General features: G+C 33.5%; 1 protein-coding gene and 1 non-coding gene across 4 annotated transcripts in view; both read right to left on the reverse strand.

Annotated features, from left to right (window-relative positions):
* Positions 1 to 18,763, reverse strand: part of CSMD3 (CUB and Sushi multiple domains 3) — a 1,308,251-nt gene that overhangs the window by 358,657 nt on the left and 930,831 nt on the right. For all 3 annotated transcript variants that reach the window (XM_030937706.1, XM_030937708.1, XM_030937707.1), the window contains one exon: positions 15,214 to 15,370. In XM_030937706.1, the coding sequence (XP_030793566.1) occupies positions 15,214 to 15,370 (157 nt within the window). The remainder of the gene's footprint in view (positions 1 to 15,213; positions 15,371 to 18,763) is intronic.
* LOC115899832 lies at positions 4,573 to 4,676 on the reverse strand. The gene has a single exon (XR_004059433.1). It is a non-coding gene; the product is annotated as a small nucleolar RNA U13 (small nucleolar RNA).

Here is an 18,763-nt window from a genome sequence, read left to right on the forward strand (position 1 = left end):
TCTACAGGGTTGGGGCTTTCTGAATGAATTTGCTAAAAACTGAGATCCTGGGCTAACAGCAACACTTGAGAAGTTAATTTACAGCTGTATGAATAGTGAGAAAACTCCAGAGAAATTTACTTAACTGTGAGGAAGGTTTATGTTTACATTTCAATGAAGAATGAGGCCCAGAAATTTACAGAAATCTCTAGGTTATAAAAGTTGGAGATATGGGAGATTAATATGCCCCTTAGATAGGTACATTTACATTACAAAAGGTTAGAGTAAAAACGCCTGATCCTTTCCATATAGTCTCCAAGGAGCATAGTTTTTTCTCCCACCTTCCAGGAGAGGAGAGAGAGAAAGCAGCAGAATAAACTCATTTATTTTTCTTCCTTTGTCTATGAAGTCGCTAGCCACTTCTGTAGATTTTTTCATTAGGTATTCATCGTGTTGTCACAGGAGTAAGGACTGGGTGAAAGGAGAGCTGACACAGACATCATCATCATCATTATATTACTTAATAAGAATTTATCTTCATCCTGAATACCTCATTTGCATATTCAAGGTAAAATTAATAAAGGTGAATGCTAAAAACCCCAACAGTCACAACACAACATGATTAAGATTCTGAAGGAACTAGAAAAGGACACTTCAAAAGATAAACCAAACCCAGTATGAATAAATAAAAATCTAAGCTGCCCTAGCTATACAGTTTCTTCTGTTTTTAATATTTTGCAAAATATAAAAATGCAGGGTAAATGATGTAATAAATGCATCAAGGACAATTAGGTGAAAACTTACATCAGTTACAACTTCTGAGATTAGAAAACCTTTAAGAATATTCTAGATAGTTTTATGAATGAGGAAAATCACTTAAGACAAAAATGTTGGAGAAAAAACTTTTTCTTGTGTCCTAAATTATATGGTGATCAAAAAGAGATCTACATCACTTTTATAGACATAGATTCTTGACCAAATTAATCTAGATTTGAATTAGAAAGCAAAAAAGTGTATATTAGCTCGCTTGTGTTAAATCACTAATTTGCATCATTGACTTTCTAGATTGTCACAACATACATAGTCACAAGAACTTGTATAGTTCTAAGAACTAAGTTTATCCTATTATTTCTGTGATTTGAGAGAAGCATTATCTCTCAGAGAACATTAGGAGTCTTTCCTAGTCTTTGTTAAGGGGTCTTAGTCACTTCCTCCTCTGTTAAACGATAGAATTATTTGTACATTTGAATTCATTTGCAATAATTTGTTTCTTTTCCTTGTTTTCGTATAGTTGAAATTCTTTCCTTTTTTCCCCCTCCCTCTCACAGTACCTATCTAGCACAAATCCTGGCACAGGTTAGATGTTCAGTAATGCTCAATAATGTTCATGAGTGAATGTGGATTCTTAGACACAATTATTTCTAGGACACAACTGAAAAATAAAGCAATGCTGATAATAAACTGGAATTTGAGAGATAATTTTTAAAAATAGTTTCAAGAATTTCCTGAATGTCTCAATTTATGACAGCCCCATCTGGGTGAACATGCAAATAGCTTCAGAGACAAAGCCATAAAGAGGTTAGCAGGCATTAACTGAAATCATGACATATATAATGAAATATAAAGAAAAAATAGTCAACCAGGTCAATCTCTCAAACACAGTAGAAACAGCAGAAGTAGTAACTTTAAAATTTCAGGACATATTACTTTGCATGGATCTGCATACTTAATACTACATCTAAAATGTCTTTGCTTAAAAATTACAAGTTTGCATTTCTTCTAGCAGACATAATATTCAGTTTACCATTCAAGATGCAATGTATTTTGAGTTTTACCATATATCATTTCTCAAAATAAAAATAGAAATCAAGCTCTGTTTTCAAGGTTTATTGCCAAATTCATCCTTCCTTAAATCTTGAATTTTCTGTAAATGTGGTTGGGAATTGCTGGTGATGAGGTAAAATGAATATATTCTTTGAACATTAAGATAATTTATAATATTTTGCATTATAGCTGAAAACGCACATGGACAATAGTATATAAGCTACAAAGCACAACATAATTTAGTTCAAATTGGTGGAATTATTGTTGCTTATTCATAAATATGCAGAAATGTCTTATCTTTATGGAAACATTCAGCTGCTAGTCTTTTCACTGAAAACCTCAAATACTTGAAACTGACAATTAAATAAAGATGTGTATGAAAAATCATATATGTTATAAATATTCACCACTGCTTGTGAAATTTTATACTCTGATGAAAAGAGAATTTCTAGAACACAAATGAACTGATAATCCCCATTACCTAGATCTTTTTGATTTTCTGAATACCTTAAACTGAGATTTCATTCCTTTCCTGCCACCATGTAGCATATGTCTCCAAAGATATCTATTTGTAAGTTATTATTTGAAATCTACAAAAAAGGATAACAACAAATTCATCCACTAGCTCTATCAGATTCTATTTTTGTATCATAGTTGTGTCAGATTCATATCAATGTTAATTCAGATTAATATTCAGATTATCATTCATATTAATTCATCTTCACATTAACACTATTATTACAAAAGAAGTTAAAGATTCTTTTGTATTCCTCCCCAGTCTCTTTCTGTTTTTTCCCCACTGAGTGCTAGCAAATATTCTAATTGAGTTTATTATTCTTGTACATATATTTTTATTACATATCTATACATCGATGAGCAACATACAGTGTTTTGCAAGTGTTCACACATTTTATAAATAATATAATGGTTTTTAAAATTCTGTGGCTTCATATTTATTGCCCGATATTGCATTTTATCTTTATAATTATATACCTATGCATGCGCAAGCACGCGCGCACACACACGAACACATTTTATTTATTTTAACTACTCTGTGATATTCCATTGGTGACATATTCCCAAACTAATTTATTTTGCAGCATTTATATTCTTTCCAATTTTTTACTGCTATGAAAATGCTACACTTCTATGTCTCCTTTTGCACACGTACACGTGTTTTTATAGGGCATGCACCATTTAAAGACCTAAAGTTCATTTTGTCCTCAAGATTCAACCAAAATCTCCTAATCCATTAGTTAACTTCTGTCTTGGCTTACTAAAAGATACATAGTAAAATTTTGACCTCAATATAATTGCTTTCAATTTGTTTATGAATAACTATGTGTTCACATAGAGTAATGTCATACCTTACTAGCAAAACACTACCAGTAATACAATTTACATCATTTAAAAATAAAAGTGACATGCAAAAATTCATTTTTAAATGTAATAAAATATATTTTATGTAACTTAAAAAGACTCTTACTTGCTTTTTTAAAAAAGTTCAGTTAAAATATAAATATATATTTTATAATTTAAATTTCAGAGTATTTAATGGTCAATGAAGATATGTTAGTTTTATGTGTCAGTAGTAAAGACTTCCAAATTGCTATATAAAGAAGAAATAGATTGTTAAAAAGGAAATTGAGAAAGTATGTTAGCTAAATACGTTAGAGAAATATGCTTGCCGAAACCATATATGTTAATAAAAGTTGATATAATGCAAGGAGACAAATGAGTATTACATTATTCTGCAATAATTTTAATCTCTATAGCATTGTTGGTGAACTAAATTCACAATATTAGGCAGAATAATTTTTGGGAACTATATTTAATATTTGGTGATTAAATTCCATTTTGGCCATGAGTCTTGCAAGAAAACATCCTATTTTAAAATTCTTCATATTTAAATGAAGAGGTATTTAAAGCAGAATGTCAACTTTGCCACCTCAAAATTCACAAACAGGAAGTACTTCAAGATAACAAACAACAGCTGCGATAATCCTTTGTGATTGAGACATAATAAAGAATATTAAGGGAATAAAGAAAAAAATGCTGAAGAACGGTTACACTTTTTTCTCATTAATAGAACTAATAAAAACATATTTGATACACCACGTATTTCTCACTAATCAAACTATTAAAAAATCAAACTTTGAAGCTACAACTTTAGAAAAATGCTTTAAGAAGACAATCCCTTCTAGTTTTCAGTTTATAGAAGTTAAGTATTTAAGCAAAAAAGCTTGTGGAAATTATTACTATGCATTTCCAATTGCTTTCAGGAGTTAAGATAACAGATTCTTTTTAAAAAAAAACGGTGGATGTTTTCAGTCCTACATATAAAGTTCTTACTAGAAAATATGTTACTGACAGACCAGCCATAAATTTTAATCTGTTAAACATAAACTAGTAAGTAATATTAAATGTGCTAAGTTTGTATCTTGTACATCATATATTTGTACCACATTCTAGGTTGGTGATGTTCATCTTTGACTGAATATTAAGTTGGTCAAAACCAATCAGCATTTGGCATTTGGCCGAATGTATAGTTGGTGTAATCTAAATATATCCAGAAATTGAATTTTATTAGATATTGCCAAATTACTCTTCTAGGTGACTACCAATTTACATTCCCCAAGTTTATAAGTTTCAGTTTCTGCAAATTGTCATAAGTACTTGGTGTTGTACAGCTTTCTAATTTTTATTTACTCTGCGACGGTGTCATAGCATCTTATTTGGGTTTCCATTTTCATTTCTTTTTTCTTTTCGTGTCCGATGGGCAATGTGCAGATATTGTAACAAGGTTTGAGGAAGGCACATCTCACACAAGTGTGAAAACCTAATCATCACACTTATAAACTAAAAAAAAGAATTTTTAATTTCTTAATACCTATCAAGTTAAGCATTTTTTATTCTGCTGAACTTCCCTCTGCTGTGAAATTTGTTTTGGTTCATGGTTTTCTTTTAGGCCTTTTTTTTTTTTCCTTATTGATTTCTAGATTTGTTTTCTAGAGAGTGTATGTTTTCCATTATATAAATACCTCCTTTTGAAATGTTTCACCTTTGTTTACAGTGTCCCTTTCTATAGGGACACTGTAGACTTTCCTTTTTCCTTTCCTTCTTCCTTTCCTTTCTTCTTCCCTTCCTTCTCCCCTCCCCTCCCCTCCCCTCCTTTCTCCTCTCCTTTCCTTTCCGTTCCCTTCCGTTCCTTTTTTTTTTTTTTTCCAAGACTTGGTCAGGACAACAGAAGCCACTTATGTACTGTGTGTAGCTAAGATTCAAAACAAGAAATTTGAGGCCTTGATGATTTTGGAAATGCAAAGGGTGTGAAAGTCAGAAGGCTACTGCTGGCTTTCAGGAAACTCAGCAGTTCAGGGAAGCTGCTGCCACATACAAACACCTGCCAGCAACACACTCCTGCCTGTAGCTGCTGGCGGAAAATAATGGCTTCTCCATCAATTTCACCTTTCAGCTCTCACAGGTCTGTCTTTAATTGGCAGAATCTAAGCAGAGATATTTGTTGGCAGAAGAATCTGAAAAATATAGTTGCCAGATTTTTGGTTTCTACACTTCAGGGAGTGCTTAGAAGGTCAGAAATGCTACTCATTATTGATGAATTTTTGCTTGTGTATCTTATTTCAGAAATCTTCTACCTTAAAGACACAGCTTTTCTAGGTCACACTTTTATTTTCTAAACATTTTAAAGTTTGGATATTTACATTTAGGTCTTCAACTTGTCAGAAATTAATTTTATGTAACGTGTAAATTAGTAGGTCCTTAGATATGTAAGTTTAAATTTACTAAATTTCTATGATGCAAAGGCTATGAAAATGATACTTTTATTATTCTAGTATGAAGAAATTTAATATTGTCTATGTAAATGACAGTTAATTAATAAACTTTTCTTTAGTATTTCAGTTAGAATACTTTGGACTATATCATGCAGCATTGATCAGTACTTCCCTTATCACCCAGTTTATTTTAGTATTTTAAAAATATAAGAAATGTCAAACATATCTGCTAACTGGTTTATAGGACATAGAACCACATGGGGTGGTTTTATTGCTCCCTTGCAATTTACTTATTTTTTACTTTCATTTGCATTAGATTAGTTATATAGTAAGAATAAGGGTAGAGTTAATAAGTCATCTGATAATTTTTTATGATTTACATTGCCAACAACAAACCGGTAACTAAATTAAAGAGTAATTTGTTGTATATCCACAAGGCTAGTATGCAAGAAAAAGCATCACAAATTAGTTAATGCCCATCTTTAATTTGAATATAAAATTTGAAATGGCCATGCTTCCTGTAGATTATTAAATGATTTCAAACAACAAAACTGGAAGGCTGTGAACAATCAAATATATTTACAGTTTTCTCTTAGGATAATGAACATTTCTCCAGTGGGATTTTTTGTAAATTAAATGTGCAGAGGAGATAACAAGAAAACATCTGAGCCCAGAGTACTGCCTAATGGCTGGGCAACATGCATATTTAGCAGGTCAGTTTTTGATAAGACAATAGTATAATCCATCAATAAGGTGCAATTTAGCTCTGTAAATAGATAGCTGTTAAAAATACTCAATTACTTTTTACAAAATAAAAGTAGGATAACTACAAGTAAATAGGGCTAAAAGAATCTGTAATGAAATAATCTTCAACAAGTAGCGTTTAGAGACTTCATGAACAATATGAATGATAGCAGGACTAAGTCTTTCCCTGATAGTAAACGTAACAAAAATGAAAACATTCAGATTCTCAAGAATAAAATGACAAAAGTTTCTATGGGAAGAATTGCACTAATATTATTTCTCTCTTTTTTTATTTTCTTTTTTTTTTACATTTACATAGACAGTTTTAAAAATACATTAAATCTATAAAGCTTCAAATATAAAGTAACCAAATCTTGAGTTCAGAGCTAGTATAGCATGGTGGTTAGAAACATGGATTCTAGAGGCAGAGACTCTCAGTTCAATTTCCATGTCTGTACTTGTTAGCTATGTGAACTTGGCTGAGGAAGGTAACTTTGCCATGCTTTTTATTTCCTCATTTTCTCCCTGGAAATAATAATATTATCTGCCTCTTTGGGATACCTTGCATCTGGTAGGTGGGAAATAAATGGTAGCTGTTATTATTTGTAACTTTTATATTGAACATTATGATAATGACCAAAGTATCTACGTGCCTTTTAAATAAAATCCAAGCCTGTACTATACTCCACCTCACCTCTGATGACACAGGAGTTAAGAAATTATTTAGGCAGATAGTGGGGGTATGGGAGTTCTTAGTAAGTTGTTCCTTTTAATGAAAAGCAGCCACCAAGTCATTTTCTTTTCTTTTTTTTTTTAATTATACTTTATGTTCTAGGGTACATATGCACAACGTGCAGGTTTGTTACATGTGTATACATGTGTCATGTTGGTGTGCTGCACCCATTAATTCATCATTTACATTAGGTATATCTCCCAGTGCTATCTCTCCCACCTCTCCCCACCTGACAACAGGCCCGGTGTGTGATGTTCCCCTTCCTGTGTCCAAGTGTTCTCATTGTTCAGTTCCCATCTATGAGTGAGAACATGTGGTGTTTCGTTTTCTGTCCTTATGATAGTTTGCTCAGAATGATGGTTTCCAGCTGCATCCATGTCCCTACAAAGGACATTAACTCATCCTTTTTCTGGCTGTATAGTATTCCATGGTGTATATGTGCCACATTTTCTTAATCCAATCTGTCATTGATGGACATTTGGGTTGGTTCCAAGTCTTTACTATTGTGAATAGTGCCACAATAAACATACGTGTGCATGTGTCTTTATAGCAGCATAAGTTATAATCCTTTGGGTATATACCGAGTAATGGGATGGCTGGGTCAAATGGTATTTCTAGATCCTTGAGGAATCACCACACTGTCTTCCACAATGGTTGAACTAGTTTACAGCCCCACCAACAGTGTAAAAGTGTTCCTATTTCTCTACATCCTCTCCAGCACCTGTTGTTTCCTGACTTTTGAATGATTGCCATTCTAACTGGTGTGAGATGGTATCTCATTGTGGTTTTGATTTGCATTTCTCCGATGGCTAGTGATGATGAGCATTTTTTCTTGTGTCTGTTGGCTGCATAAATGTCTTCTTTTGAGAATTGCCTGTTCATATCCTTTGCCCACTTTTTGATGGAGTTGTTTATTTTTTTCTTGTAAATTTGTTTGAGTTCTTTGTAGGTTCTGGATATTAGCCCTTTGTCAGATGAGTAGATTGCAAACATTTTCTCCCATTCTGTAGGTTGCCTATTCACTCTGATGGTAGTTTCTTTTGCTGTGCAGAAGCTCTTTAGTTTAATCCGATTCCATTTGTCAATTTTGGCTTTTGTTGCCATTGCTTTTGGTGTTTCAGACATGAGTCCTTGTCCATGCCTATGTCCTGAATGGTATTACCTAGGTTTTCTTCTAGGGTTTTTATGGTTTTAGGTCTAACATTTAAAGGTCTAGCATTTAAGTCTCTAATACATCTTGAATTAATTTTTGTCATTTTCTTTTCTAACAGAGCAGCTTCTAAAATCAAGCTGCAAACATAGACAAGCAAGTTGGACACTTACATGGTGAATGCTGGCAGTTGTGCCAATAGAAAAAGGCTACTTGGGACTAGGCATGTTCAAAATTGTGGCTCCTTCTTCTCTTCTCTTTGCCAGCCATGCATACAGTAAGGAGAAGGCAACATGGTGCAGGCCAGGCAAAGATCCCATTTGCAAAATAAGATTAGGATGGGGCAGCCAGCTTCTGGTGTGTTATGAAAATGTCATACCTGGTTCAACTAATCTTTGGGCCCTATGAAAATCAGACACCACCTCATAAGCCTGTCTATAAAATCTGGTGTACTCCGCTGTGGGCTGGAAGTCCCATTTGGGAACCCCTCTCTCTCACAAGAAAGAGAGCTGTTCTCCTTGCTCTTTCTTTTGGCTATCAAACCTCAGCTCCTAAACCCACTTCTTGTGTCCTTGACCTCGATTCCCATGTCATGAGATGACGAACCCCGGTTATTTGCTACTGCTAGTTTCCAACTTTATCTCTCGTTTTGTCTCATTCTCCTTGCTCATTTAGCTACAGCCATAGAACTCAAGCTCAGGCTTCTTTTAGGCCTTTGTACTTGCTACTCCCTCTACCTAGAACCCTTTGCCTGTGTGTGGTTATTCTTTCTTATCACTTAGGTATGAACTCAGATAACATCTGCTCTAAGATGTAGTCTGAACAAATTAGCTAAGTGGTCTCATCTGTACTATCTATCCCATTGCCCTGTTTTAAATTGCTTCTAAATGTAGTTCTCTTACCTTTTGTTCATAACGTTGTATCTTGTCCCACTAAAAAGTTACTTTCTTATGGGCAGGAACTTTCTCTTATTAATTGTTCTCTATATTCTCAATATATAATATCCACTGGGAAAACACAAAATGTAAAACTATGACCAGATTAATAATTTCAATAATAAATAAATTAGTAAATTTCAATAGAAGAGTAAAAGGGAAGATATGCCAGGTGACCAAGTAGAAATAATGTCTCTACAACTTAGCCTTTAGAGAGTAAAATACACCAGATTTAGAAATCGTTCTTGAAATGTGTGTTGAGAGGTTGGAGGAATCTGGGCAGCCGGGCGTGGTGGCTCAAGCCTGTAATCCCAGCACTTTGGGAGGCCGAGACGGGCGGATCACGAGGTCAGGAGATCAAGACCATCCTGGCTAACACGGTGAAACCCCGTCTCTACTAAAAATACAAAAAACTAGCCGGGCGAGGTGGCGGGTGCCTGTAGTCCCAGCTACTCGGGAGGCTGAGGCAGGAGAATGGCGTAAACCCGGGAGGCGGAGCTTGCAGTGAGCTGAGATCTGGCCACTGCACTCCAGCCCGGGTGACAGAGCAAGACTCCGTCTCAAAAAAAAAAAAAAAAAAAAAAAAAGAATATCCTGTTGGGTTTTGCTGAATTCTGTTATAGGATTATCCAGAACAGAGTGATGTTTTAGGAAGGATACTGTATTGTGATCTCAATTTCTGATCTGTTTTCCAACTCTAGAAGGAAGTAATAATTTTCTCTCACCCTACTCCCTGTATTCTCTCAGAAGAACAGGTATGCCTTTATTGGTTCCTCCTCACAGGGAAATTAACAAGTAACTTGTGTCAGGTAAAGCACCTAACAACATGTCTCATTTGGATATTTATCTGGGATGAGTTTCAGATTTCTCAAAGGCAAGAGTAAATGACAGTAATTGTTTTGAGAAGAATGAGGAAGATTGGCCTGACTCAATAAGGGAGTTGGATTCTAGGAGGTTAGAGGGATGAAAGAGCAGTGAAAGCCCCCAGAGGTCAAAAAATATCTAAGTGTATCTCACACGTTTTATATTCAACAGTATAGCTGTCCAAACTTTAATTGTCAGATCAAACTAGAGTTGACTGAGAAATTTATTTATTTATTTGGGAGAAGAATATTTCCCCAAAAAGACTAAATGAGATTTTTCTTGACAACTCTAAAGCTGAAGACTGAACAGATTTAATTTGCTTTAGAAGAAAGAATGGGGCTGGTGTGGTGGCTCACACCTCTAATCCCAGCATTTTGGGAGGCCAAGACAGGTGGATCATTAGAGGTCAGGAGTTCGAGACCAGCCTGGCCAACATGGTGAAACACTGTCTCTACTAAAAACACACAAAATTAGCCAGGCATGGTTGTGAGCACCTGTAATCCCAGCTACTTAAGAGATTGAGGCAAGAGAATTGCTTGAACCCAGAAGACAGAGGTTCCAGCCTGGGCAACAGAGCAAGACACCGAAAAAAAAAAAAAAAAAAAAGAAAAAAAGAAAAGGGAATGGGATATTTTCTCCCCCTCTAGTGTGGTACAGGATTTTCATACTAGGTATGCATATAATTTATTTGTTGGTGGAAAGAGATGAGAGAAGCTCACAGTCTTCTTAGCATAATAAATCTAAAACTATTAATCATGAGCCAGCCAAATACTTTTCCTTTATAAACACCCAAGAGTTTCTGGCCTTCCATGACACTATTAATCATAGAAGCAGGTATTAGTTCAGTATCTTTAACCTATTTTTTAAAAAATACTGATTAAACTAGCTGTACATTGCAGTAAATACTGTTAAGTTGTCTTCTCAATATCTCCCTTCTTCCTTGCTAACAACTCTGATTTTGTTCCCAGCTATAATCTAACTATATCCAGCAGTGAATCATGATGGTCTAAAATTAAACTAATTATTTAGTCTTCCACATACTGAATATTCCAGGCTGCTTTGCTGGAAAGTTAAGGCAGAACCATATGGCCCAGTTTTGAATAGAGACATAAGAGGGTATCTTACAGGGATTCCCAGGAAAGATTTTGTATTTCTGATAAAAGGAGTCTATGTGGCTGGCACTACCCATTTTTCCTTTCTTCATGCCTTAAACATGCCCATAATTACAATAGCCAACTTATGACTATGTTACTACAAACGTGAAAATAAAAAGTGAACCCTCTAGGAATGCCACAGCAGAAAGACAGGAGCAAAATCCTTGTTGATCTTGTTAAATAGTTGAATCAAGATCTACCTACTTTCTCACTCTTTACTTTTTCTTATATGAACAAAATAAACCCTGATTATTTAGGCCATGGTAAGGTTTTCCATCACTTAAAGCCAAAAGCAACATTTAAGTCACTGTGTGTACCAGGCCACTTGCTATACTTAGCAATTACGTAATGAATGGATCAATAAGATAATTGAAATAAAATGTACTTTAAAGGTCTGTTCTAACATACTTTTTTCATTTTATCTCAGTCAAATGTAATCTTATCTACCCAAAACTGAAAATAATCAGACAATGGCAAATGTTGCTAACTCAACAAAATAGATAATGGAATAGAGGGTGACAATCATTAAATAGTGCAGGTATCATTTGATAGGATGGCCAAAAAAAGCCTGCTTGTTCCCCCACTAGAAATTGTGAGAAGCATCAAGATATGTGGGATTAATCTGAATTAGATTATTTTCCTTGAATGTTCTTCCTAATCTCTGTGTCTTTCCTCATTCCTTTCTCTTTGTCTGTAATATTCCCCACCATTTCTCTCTGTGAACCACCAACCCAACCTTTAATATGGCCTCCTTTATGAAGTCTTACCTGATCCTCCCTAGACAAATGTTCTCGCTCCTGTTCTGATTCTCTCAATGTGAGTACTGTGACCTCCTCTGCAATACCTATTATTCTCTCAGTTAGATGTTTCAGAAATGAAGTTGGAATCATTGTAAGAGAAATGTACCACAGAATGGACAGGGTTAGAGTTGGCCTTGGGAATAACTGGATATGAGCATTTAAACACGAAATCCTAGTCTTTCCCATTTTCCCTATGTGAACCACTGATGCACATTCTATCATGTTCAGGAATTGAATAATTAATGCTTCCAATAATTTTGTGAATATTTAAAATATGTGACTTAGTAGAACCATTTTACTATCATGAAAGCATTTTATAAAATTCATATTCAAATGACATCTTAATTTATCAAGAATATGTAAAAAGATGCAATTGAACTAAATGGACTAAAGATGCTATGAAGGAAAATAATCTATTGAAGAACGATGCACATATGTTTGCAAACAAGTATAACCACAATGCAATGTGATAACTGTTATATTAGTTGCATATATAAACTAGCACAAAAGAAATATTGAAATGTCTGTTGATTCCAGCTGAGAGAATCAGGATAAGCATTCATGAGTAAATATTTGAGGTGGATCTTGAAGTTCAATTGGTATCCAAAGTCAGTAGGACATGCACAAAAAAGAAAATAGCCTGGCCACAGGTGCTATGGTTGGAAAACAAATAGTATATACTTGGAGGATGGGAACAAACTACGTTTAAAGCTAGGAAATCTGTGTTTAACTATTTAGATAGTTGCAGATATGTAGAAGAGTTGCCGCTATAAAAATAAGAAGTAATACTTAGGAACAAATACACTTAAAAACAGATGTGTCACTATTTCTAAAGCCCTTCCCAACAGAATACAGCTCAGAACCCAACTGTTGGTTCACAGAATTGTCTACTGATATCCAAAGATACCTTGGAAGTAGGCTATAAACATTTTGGTTACAGACATGATACTGAAATTTTTAGTTTTATTTCTAAGACTGAAAAATATTTACAAATGTAAGTTTTCTCTTTTTAAGAGTGACAGTTTTATACTCTCTTCCCACTTCTATAGTTTCCAAACTTCATAAACACACATTTCCTTTAATGGACAATTATTAATTAATTGTTAGTTAAGAAAAGAGGTGTGACTTCAAATATTTGCTAATTAAAATATATATATTTTAAAATTCTACAGTTCAAACTTAAGACAATAAAGTCAATGATCTTATTCATTCCAGACACCTGAGCACCCCATATAATTTCAAATATAGGTATGTCCTACAATGGCCACTATTTTTTCATCAGTAATCGCAAGCTACATAGATGTCATGCATCAAAACAAAAAAATCCAGGTTTCCTCTTTGAAACCCATAAATATTTTAGACAAGCAGAAATGCAGGCCGGGTACCGTGGCTAACACCTATAATCCCAGCACTTTGCGAGGCCTAGGCGGGAGGATCACCTGAGGTCAGGAGTTCGATACCAGACTGGCCAACACGGTGAAACACCATCTCTACTAAAAATGCAAAAATTAGCCAGGCATGGTGGTGGGCCCCTCTAATCCCATCTACTAGGGAGGCTGAAGCAGGAGAATTGCTGAAACCCGGGAGGAAGAGGTTGCAGTGAGCAGAGATCATGCCATTGCACTCTGGCCTAGGCAACAACAGTGAAACTCTGTCTTCAAAAAAGAAAAAAAAAAAAAAAAAAAAAAAGAAGAAGAAAGAAAAGAAAAGAAAGGCAAAATGATGCAGAGCAAAAACCATTATGTAAACGTTGTGTCATTCATTTTAATATTACTTTAAAATCATCAGTGGCCCTGTTAGAAAACAGAGAAAGAGAAAGAGGAAAGCAGATTAAAAAAAAAACAAAAGTTTTCCCATCTGAGCAGATCACACCAATTACATTTGAGCAATAGTACTCAATATCATTACTTTTAGTCCATCACATAACAATACTTATAAACACAATTTGTTTGGACTATTGTTTTTCTTTAGGAAGATTCATAAGAAATCACATTGTACATACAGTTATGAGAATTTAAAAATACATGTTCAGCATTCATTTTGTTAATTTATGTTTAATGTTAGTGATGTAACAATTTTAACAGGTATAAAGAAAAGCCCTGAAAGAAATAGATAATGTCTCAGTATTATGCACAAAAATATTTTCATACAATGAGTCAGTATATTCTCTTGGCTCCTATTTCTTATACCATTAAGATAGACTCTTTACACAAATTATAATGTGATTCAAATTCCCTTTAAGATCCCATATGATTATCTTTGATACTGTAACCTTTTTAACTTCTTAGTTTCTACAATAATTTCCATTCATCTGACTTCTTGAGAAAATTTATAGGAGTCAGTAGATTTTCTCAAGCATTCTAGCAATAAAGATTTTTGAGTATTGCTACTTATTTTGCTATACAACATTAACGAGTGCGCTGACCTTCCAAGAATCAGTTTGATCTGATAGATTGTAAATTTATTAAATACATAGGAAGTAACACCTCTTTTATATGCACTTTAACTTATTAGCACAGAATCCTGGACAGAGTAGAAACTCAAGAAATATACTATTTGAATAGAATTTATTTTTCATTGGTGTAATTAGTCTGTTTCTTATATTATGGTACTAGTAAAACACAGTCATTTAATTCATATAACAATTGATGTACCCACCTACCTCTGGTTCTTAGTGTTTTAACTTCAACTTATTTAAATAGTCAAAATAGCTGACTTTAATATAATGAGTTAATAGGTCTGTGAGAAAGAATTTGTTATAAAACAAGTCAACACAAAAGCAGAGCAAACTGAAAACTTTAGCCACTCTTTAGTGTGAAATGACCTGAAGCCTTTTAGTTATCATTTATAACTGACCAGTGATAATAGTTGCATAGGTGTTGTATGCATTTTTGTAATTAAAGATGGGAGTTCAAGCACTGGATTTCCATCTGACTAAAGTTTTATTGTATTTCTTAAATATTGGATGAGGAGAATCTTGCTACTTAAAAATAAACTTTGAGTCAAAAATTACTTAACCTCTGTAAAACAAACTGAGTTGTTTCAACTGTAAAACGGCAATAGCTAAAATACCTGTAACTTACCAGGCTGTTGTTAGGGTCACACAAAATTATATATGTAGAAAGGAGCTGTAAATTAATCGTCAAATATTGGGTATCATTTCAGTTTGTACAATGTAATTATTTAATATACATGCAACTCCCCGGTGTTTGACCATTTTACTCTTCTAAAATACTTACTGGTATACACAAGTTGAAAGCCTTCATCTGTCCCTTCAGAATCGGAATTAAATTCTAGCCAGAGCTGATTTGAAGTACTACTAAGTGTCAGTCCACGCATAGATGCACCAGTAAAAGCACCTAGTAGATGAGTTGTTTTATCTTTTCCATCGTAAATCTGCAAAATATATTTATAATTAAAATGTAAATGTGTCAATAATAATTCAGAGCATGTATTTACATGTATGAAAAAGAGAAAAGTGTACTTTTTCTAAATCAAATCAGTACATTTCCTAAGGACAACTAAATATATTGGTTTCTATGAACACAAGGTTAAGGAAGTTATAATTCACATGTATAGTTTTAAAATTCCAAGCTTAGTATACTTTAAGTAAGACTTAAATCAGGTGATATAGCTTCTGTTCTTATTATTTTAAAAATTATTTTTCTGGGAGACAATTTAAAATTAAGAATACCTACCTAAAGATTGGTTTCTAAAGTTGGTTACTTGGTTAGTTGGCTGTTTCTCTGCAACTTTCTCAAGGAGATCAAACACTTGCTTTTCCAACAACATGATTAATATAAAATATATTTGTGTCTGGTGCAGTTGTAACTTTTCCATGTTTGTTAACTTGTTTCATATTTGACATTTTTAAAAATATTAAGTTAAAGGAGTTCTAAATGCTTTTAGAAACAACTTAATAAAGCAAAAATATACAATAAATAAATTGATAAGCTCCCACACATCATTCTCATTTTTCTGAAGGTATAACTGCTTACTGTACTAATTTGTTTTTCTTTTATTAATGCATTATAGACATCTCTTCAGGTCAGTAATACAAATTCTTCTGTTTGAAAGATGTATAGTGACTCCATCATAATTTGCTCTGCCATTCCCGTATTAATGAACTCAAGTTTTTGCTACTACAAGTAATGCTGATATAAACACTCTTTTACTTGTAACCTCATGTTTTTTGGTACTTATACTTCAGTAAAACAGTTCTAGAAATATGGGATATCTAGAAATATGGGATATGAAATATGGGACATGTTCATATATTTCTAGATAGTTTTCTAAAAAGTGTGTGTAATTAAATCCAGGGTTTACCAACAATGCGTATTACCATTCCTTTTCCTTTAAGGCATCCATTCTCAACATAATCATTATGACCTTCAAGGGTGTAAAAATTGGTTCTTGGGAGCAATAAGATTTTAGATATTACAATGATTTGTGGTTCCCTAAAGATCAACTCTCCCTGACAGACTTTATTCTATACTATTTTGTTTCATGGAGTTTCATGGGTTTCTTAGGTGAACAATAATAACAAGAAAAAGTGGAGAATACTGCTTGAAATTACTGCTCTGTTAGCTCAGATTGCCTTACTTGCTCATGGCCTGGTGTTAGAGTAAAAATTATGTTAGATTCCACATCTAGGGATCTTGCCATAGCATAAGTGTTCCTCCATAACTACACTGATGTCACCTAAGAGATGATTTTTAGGTGGTACACAATGGAATATTTTATTATTATTATTATATTAATCTGTATATTTTTCGTATAATTGATAGTTGGTTTTACTCTGATGATTTATTTAGAATGTTTTAATATGATTTTAAATAAAAACTTGTGTATAATTAACCTTTCTTTCAAAGTATCTTTACTAGAATTTAATGTTAAGGTTATGCCAAATTTTTTTCCAGGGCCCCTAAATGTTCTCTTCTAACCACATTATCCTAAACATTTTCTACACAGAAATTCTAAGTCTCCACTGATAAGGTCTTTCTTGCATGCTCCATTTGTAATTGATGGAATCTATAGACTTATGTATACCCTCTAGACTTCTACAGTTTGTTTGCTTGTTCTTTACAGCAGAGAGAGAAGGTAGAAATAAAAGAAAGTGAGGAATTGAGAGTCTTAAGTTCAAGGCGACATGGTCATTGAATTCCTAACAGCAAACATGGCTTGGTCTTTCTCTTTTTATAAACTCTGTCAAGTTTTTAAAAAATGTACATTTACTCTTGAGAGTATCTGGATACTAGAGGGCTGTATACACAAATTTCCTAATATTATCAGGGAATACCTTGAATCCCTGGAGGAATCTAATTTATCATGCAAGTAAGTTTCTGTTTTAGTTATCAGCAAGAATTTCTGTCTTCAACAAAATCAAACCAAATGTTGAGGTTGGTAGCTCAGGAATGCATGATTTTGGTTTGATTACATAACATTTAACTTTTCATTTCTTAAGAATAGTAGTCTTTGGGGATAATTCAGAGGTAAGAAAACCTTGCTTGTGGCAAAATATAACTTGTATGTCTGTCAGTTTCAAATGTTCAATATTCTCAGAAGTATGCTTCTGAATACATTTATTTTATGATTCTATATTACATAGTATATAAATTCTGTGTTTAGAGCTGCACGATCACAATCAAATCATTTAACCACTAGATCCCGTGGATCTTATTTGTGGTGATATTATCGAGATATCCCCAAGTAATATTTTCCTTGTGTTACCCTTAACTTCTCACCAACATATAATTTAATTGTTATGAAAAATATAAATATAAATAAAATATAAACAATTGTTTCTTGGATAAAACTACTTCTCTATTTACGTGTGGATACATTGCAATAACTTTCAGTTTGCCAAAAATAGCCAAATAAAGGAAGAATATAAATAGAACAAGTAATTAACGTAACTGGGGAAGTAAAAACTGGTTGTTGAAATTTGTTTTTAATTCCTTTAAAAAGTCTTTCCTAATTTTTAAAAAATCTTCAGGAGTAATGAAAAGCAAAAATTAATGATAGATAGTAGAAACATTACTTTATACATGTAAATTTTTCCTATATATAACAATGTAAAAAGTAACAAAATAAGTCAACGTTTAGTTATTTAGTTCTATGCCTGTGTTAGGTGCTGTAACTAAAATTTAAAAAAATAAAATAGTAAGACATCATTCTTAACCTAAAAATAAAAAAATACATACATAAACACAAAATTCTCTGTATATTCGGTTAGAAGCATACAGTATACCTTTTTTTTTTAGAAAGGGTCTCTGTCACCCATGCTGGAGTGCAATGGTGTGATTATGGCTCACTGCAGCCTCAACTTCCCCAGCTCAGGCGACACTCCCACCTCAGCCTCCCAAGTAGCTTGCACTACAGACACGCCCCACCAAGCGTGGCTAATTTTTGTATTTTTTGTAGAGATGGGGTTTTGTCATGCTGCCCAGGCTGGTCTTGAACTCCTGGACTAAAACTATCTCTACATTTTGGCCTCCCAAAGTGCTGGGATTACAGGCATGAGCCACTGAACCAGGCAGTACATATATACATTTTTTTTTTTTTTTTAAGAAAAACTTTTTATAAGACATTTTTAAAAAAACAATCATTTAAACAAAGGGCACGATAAAGGAGCTGGTACTTTCAGGAAATAAAAATTATTTTAGGTTCAGCTGGGTGAATCTAGTTCAGCACCAAAATCTGCTAGCTACAATGTATTTAACATTGTTGAGTCAAAAGGTAGAAAACAAATACTGTTGAAGCTCCACTATAATCATCAGAATAAAATGA

Source organism: Rhinopithecus roxellana, chromosome 9 (genome assembly GCF_007565055.1).
Source record: "Rhinopithecus roxellana isolate Shanxi Qingling chromosome 9, ASM756505v1, whole genome shotgun sequence".
Classification (NCBI taxonomy): Eukaryota; Metazoa; Chordata; class Mammalia; order Primates; family Cercopithecidae; genus Rhinopithecus; species Rhinopithecus roxellana.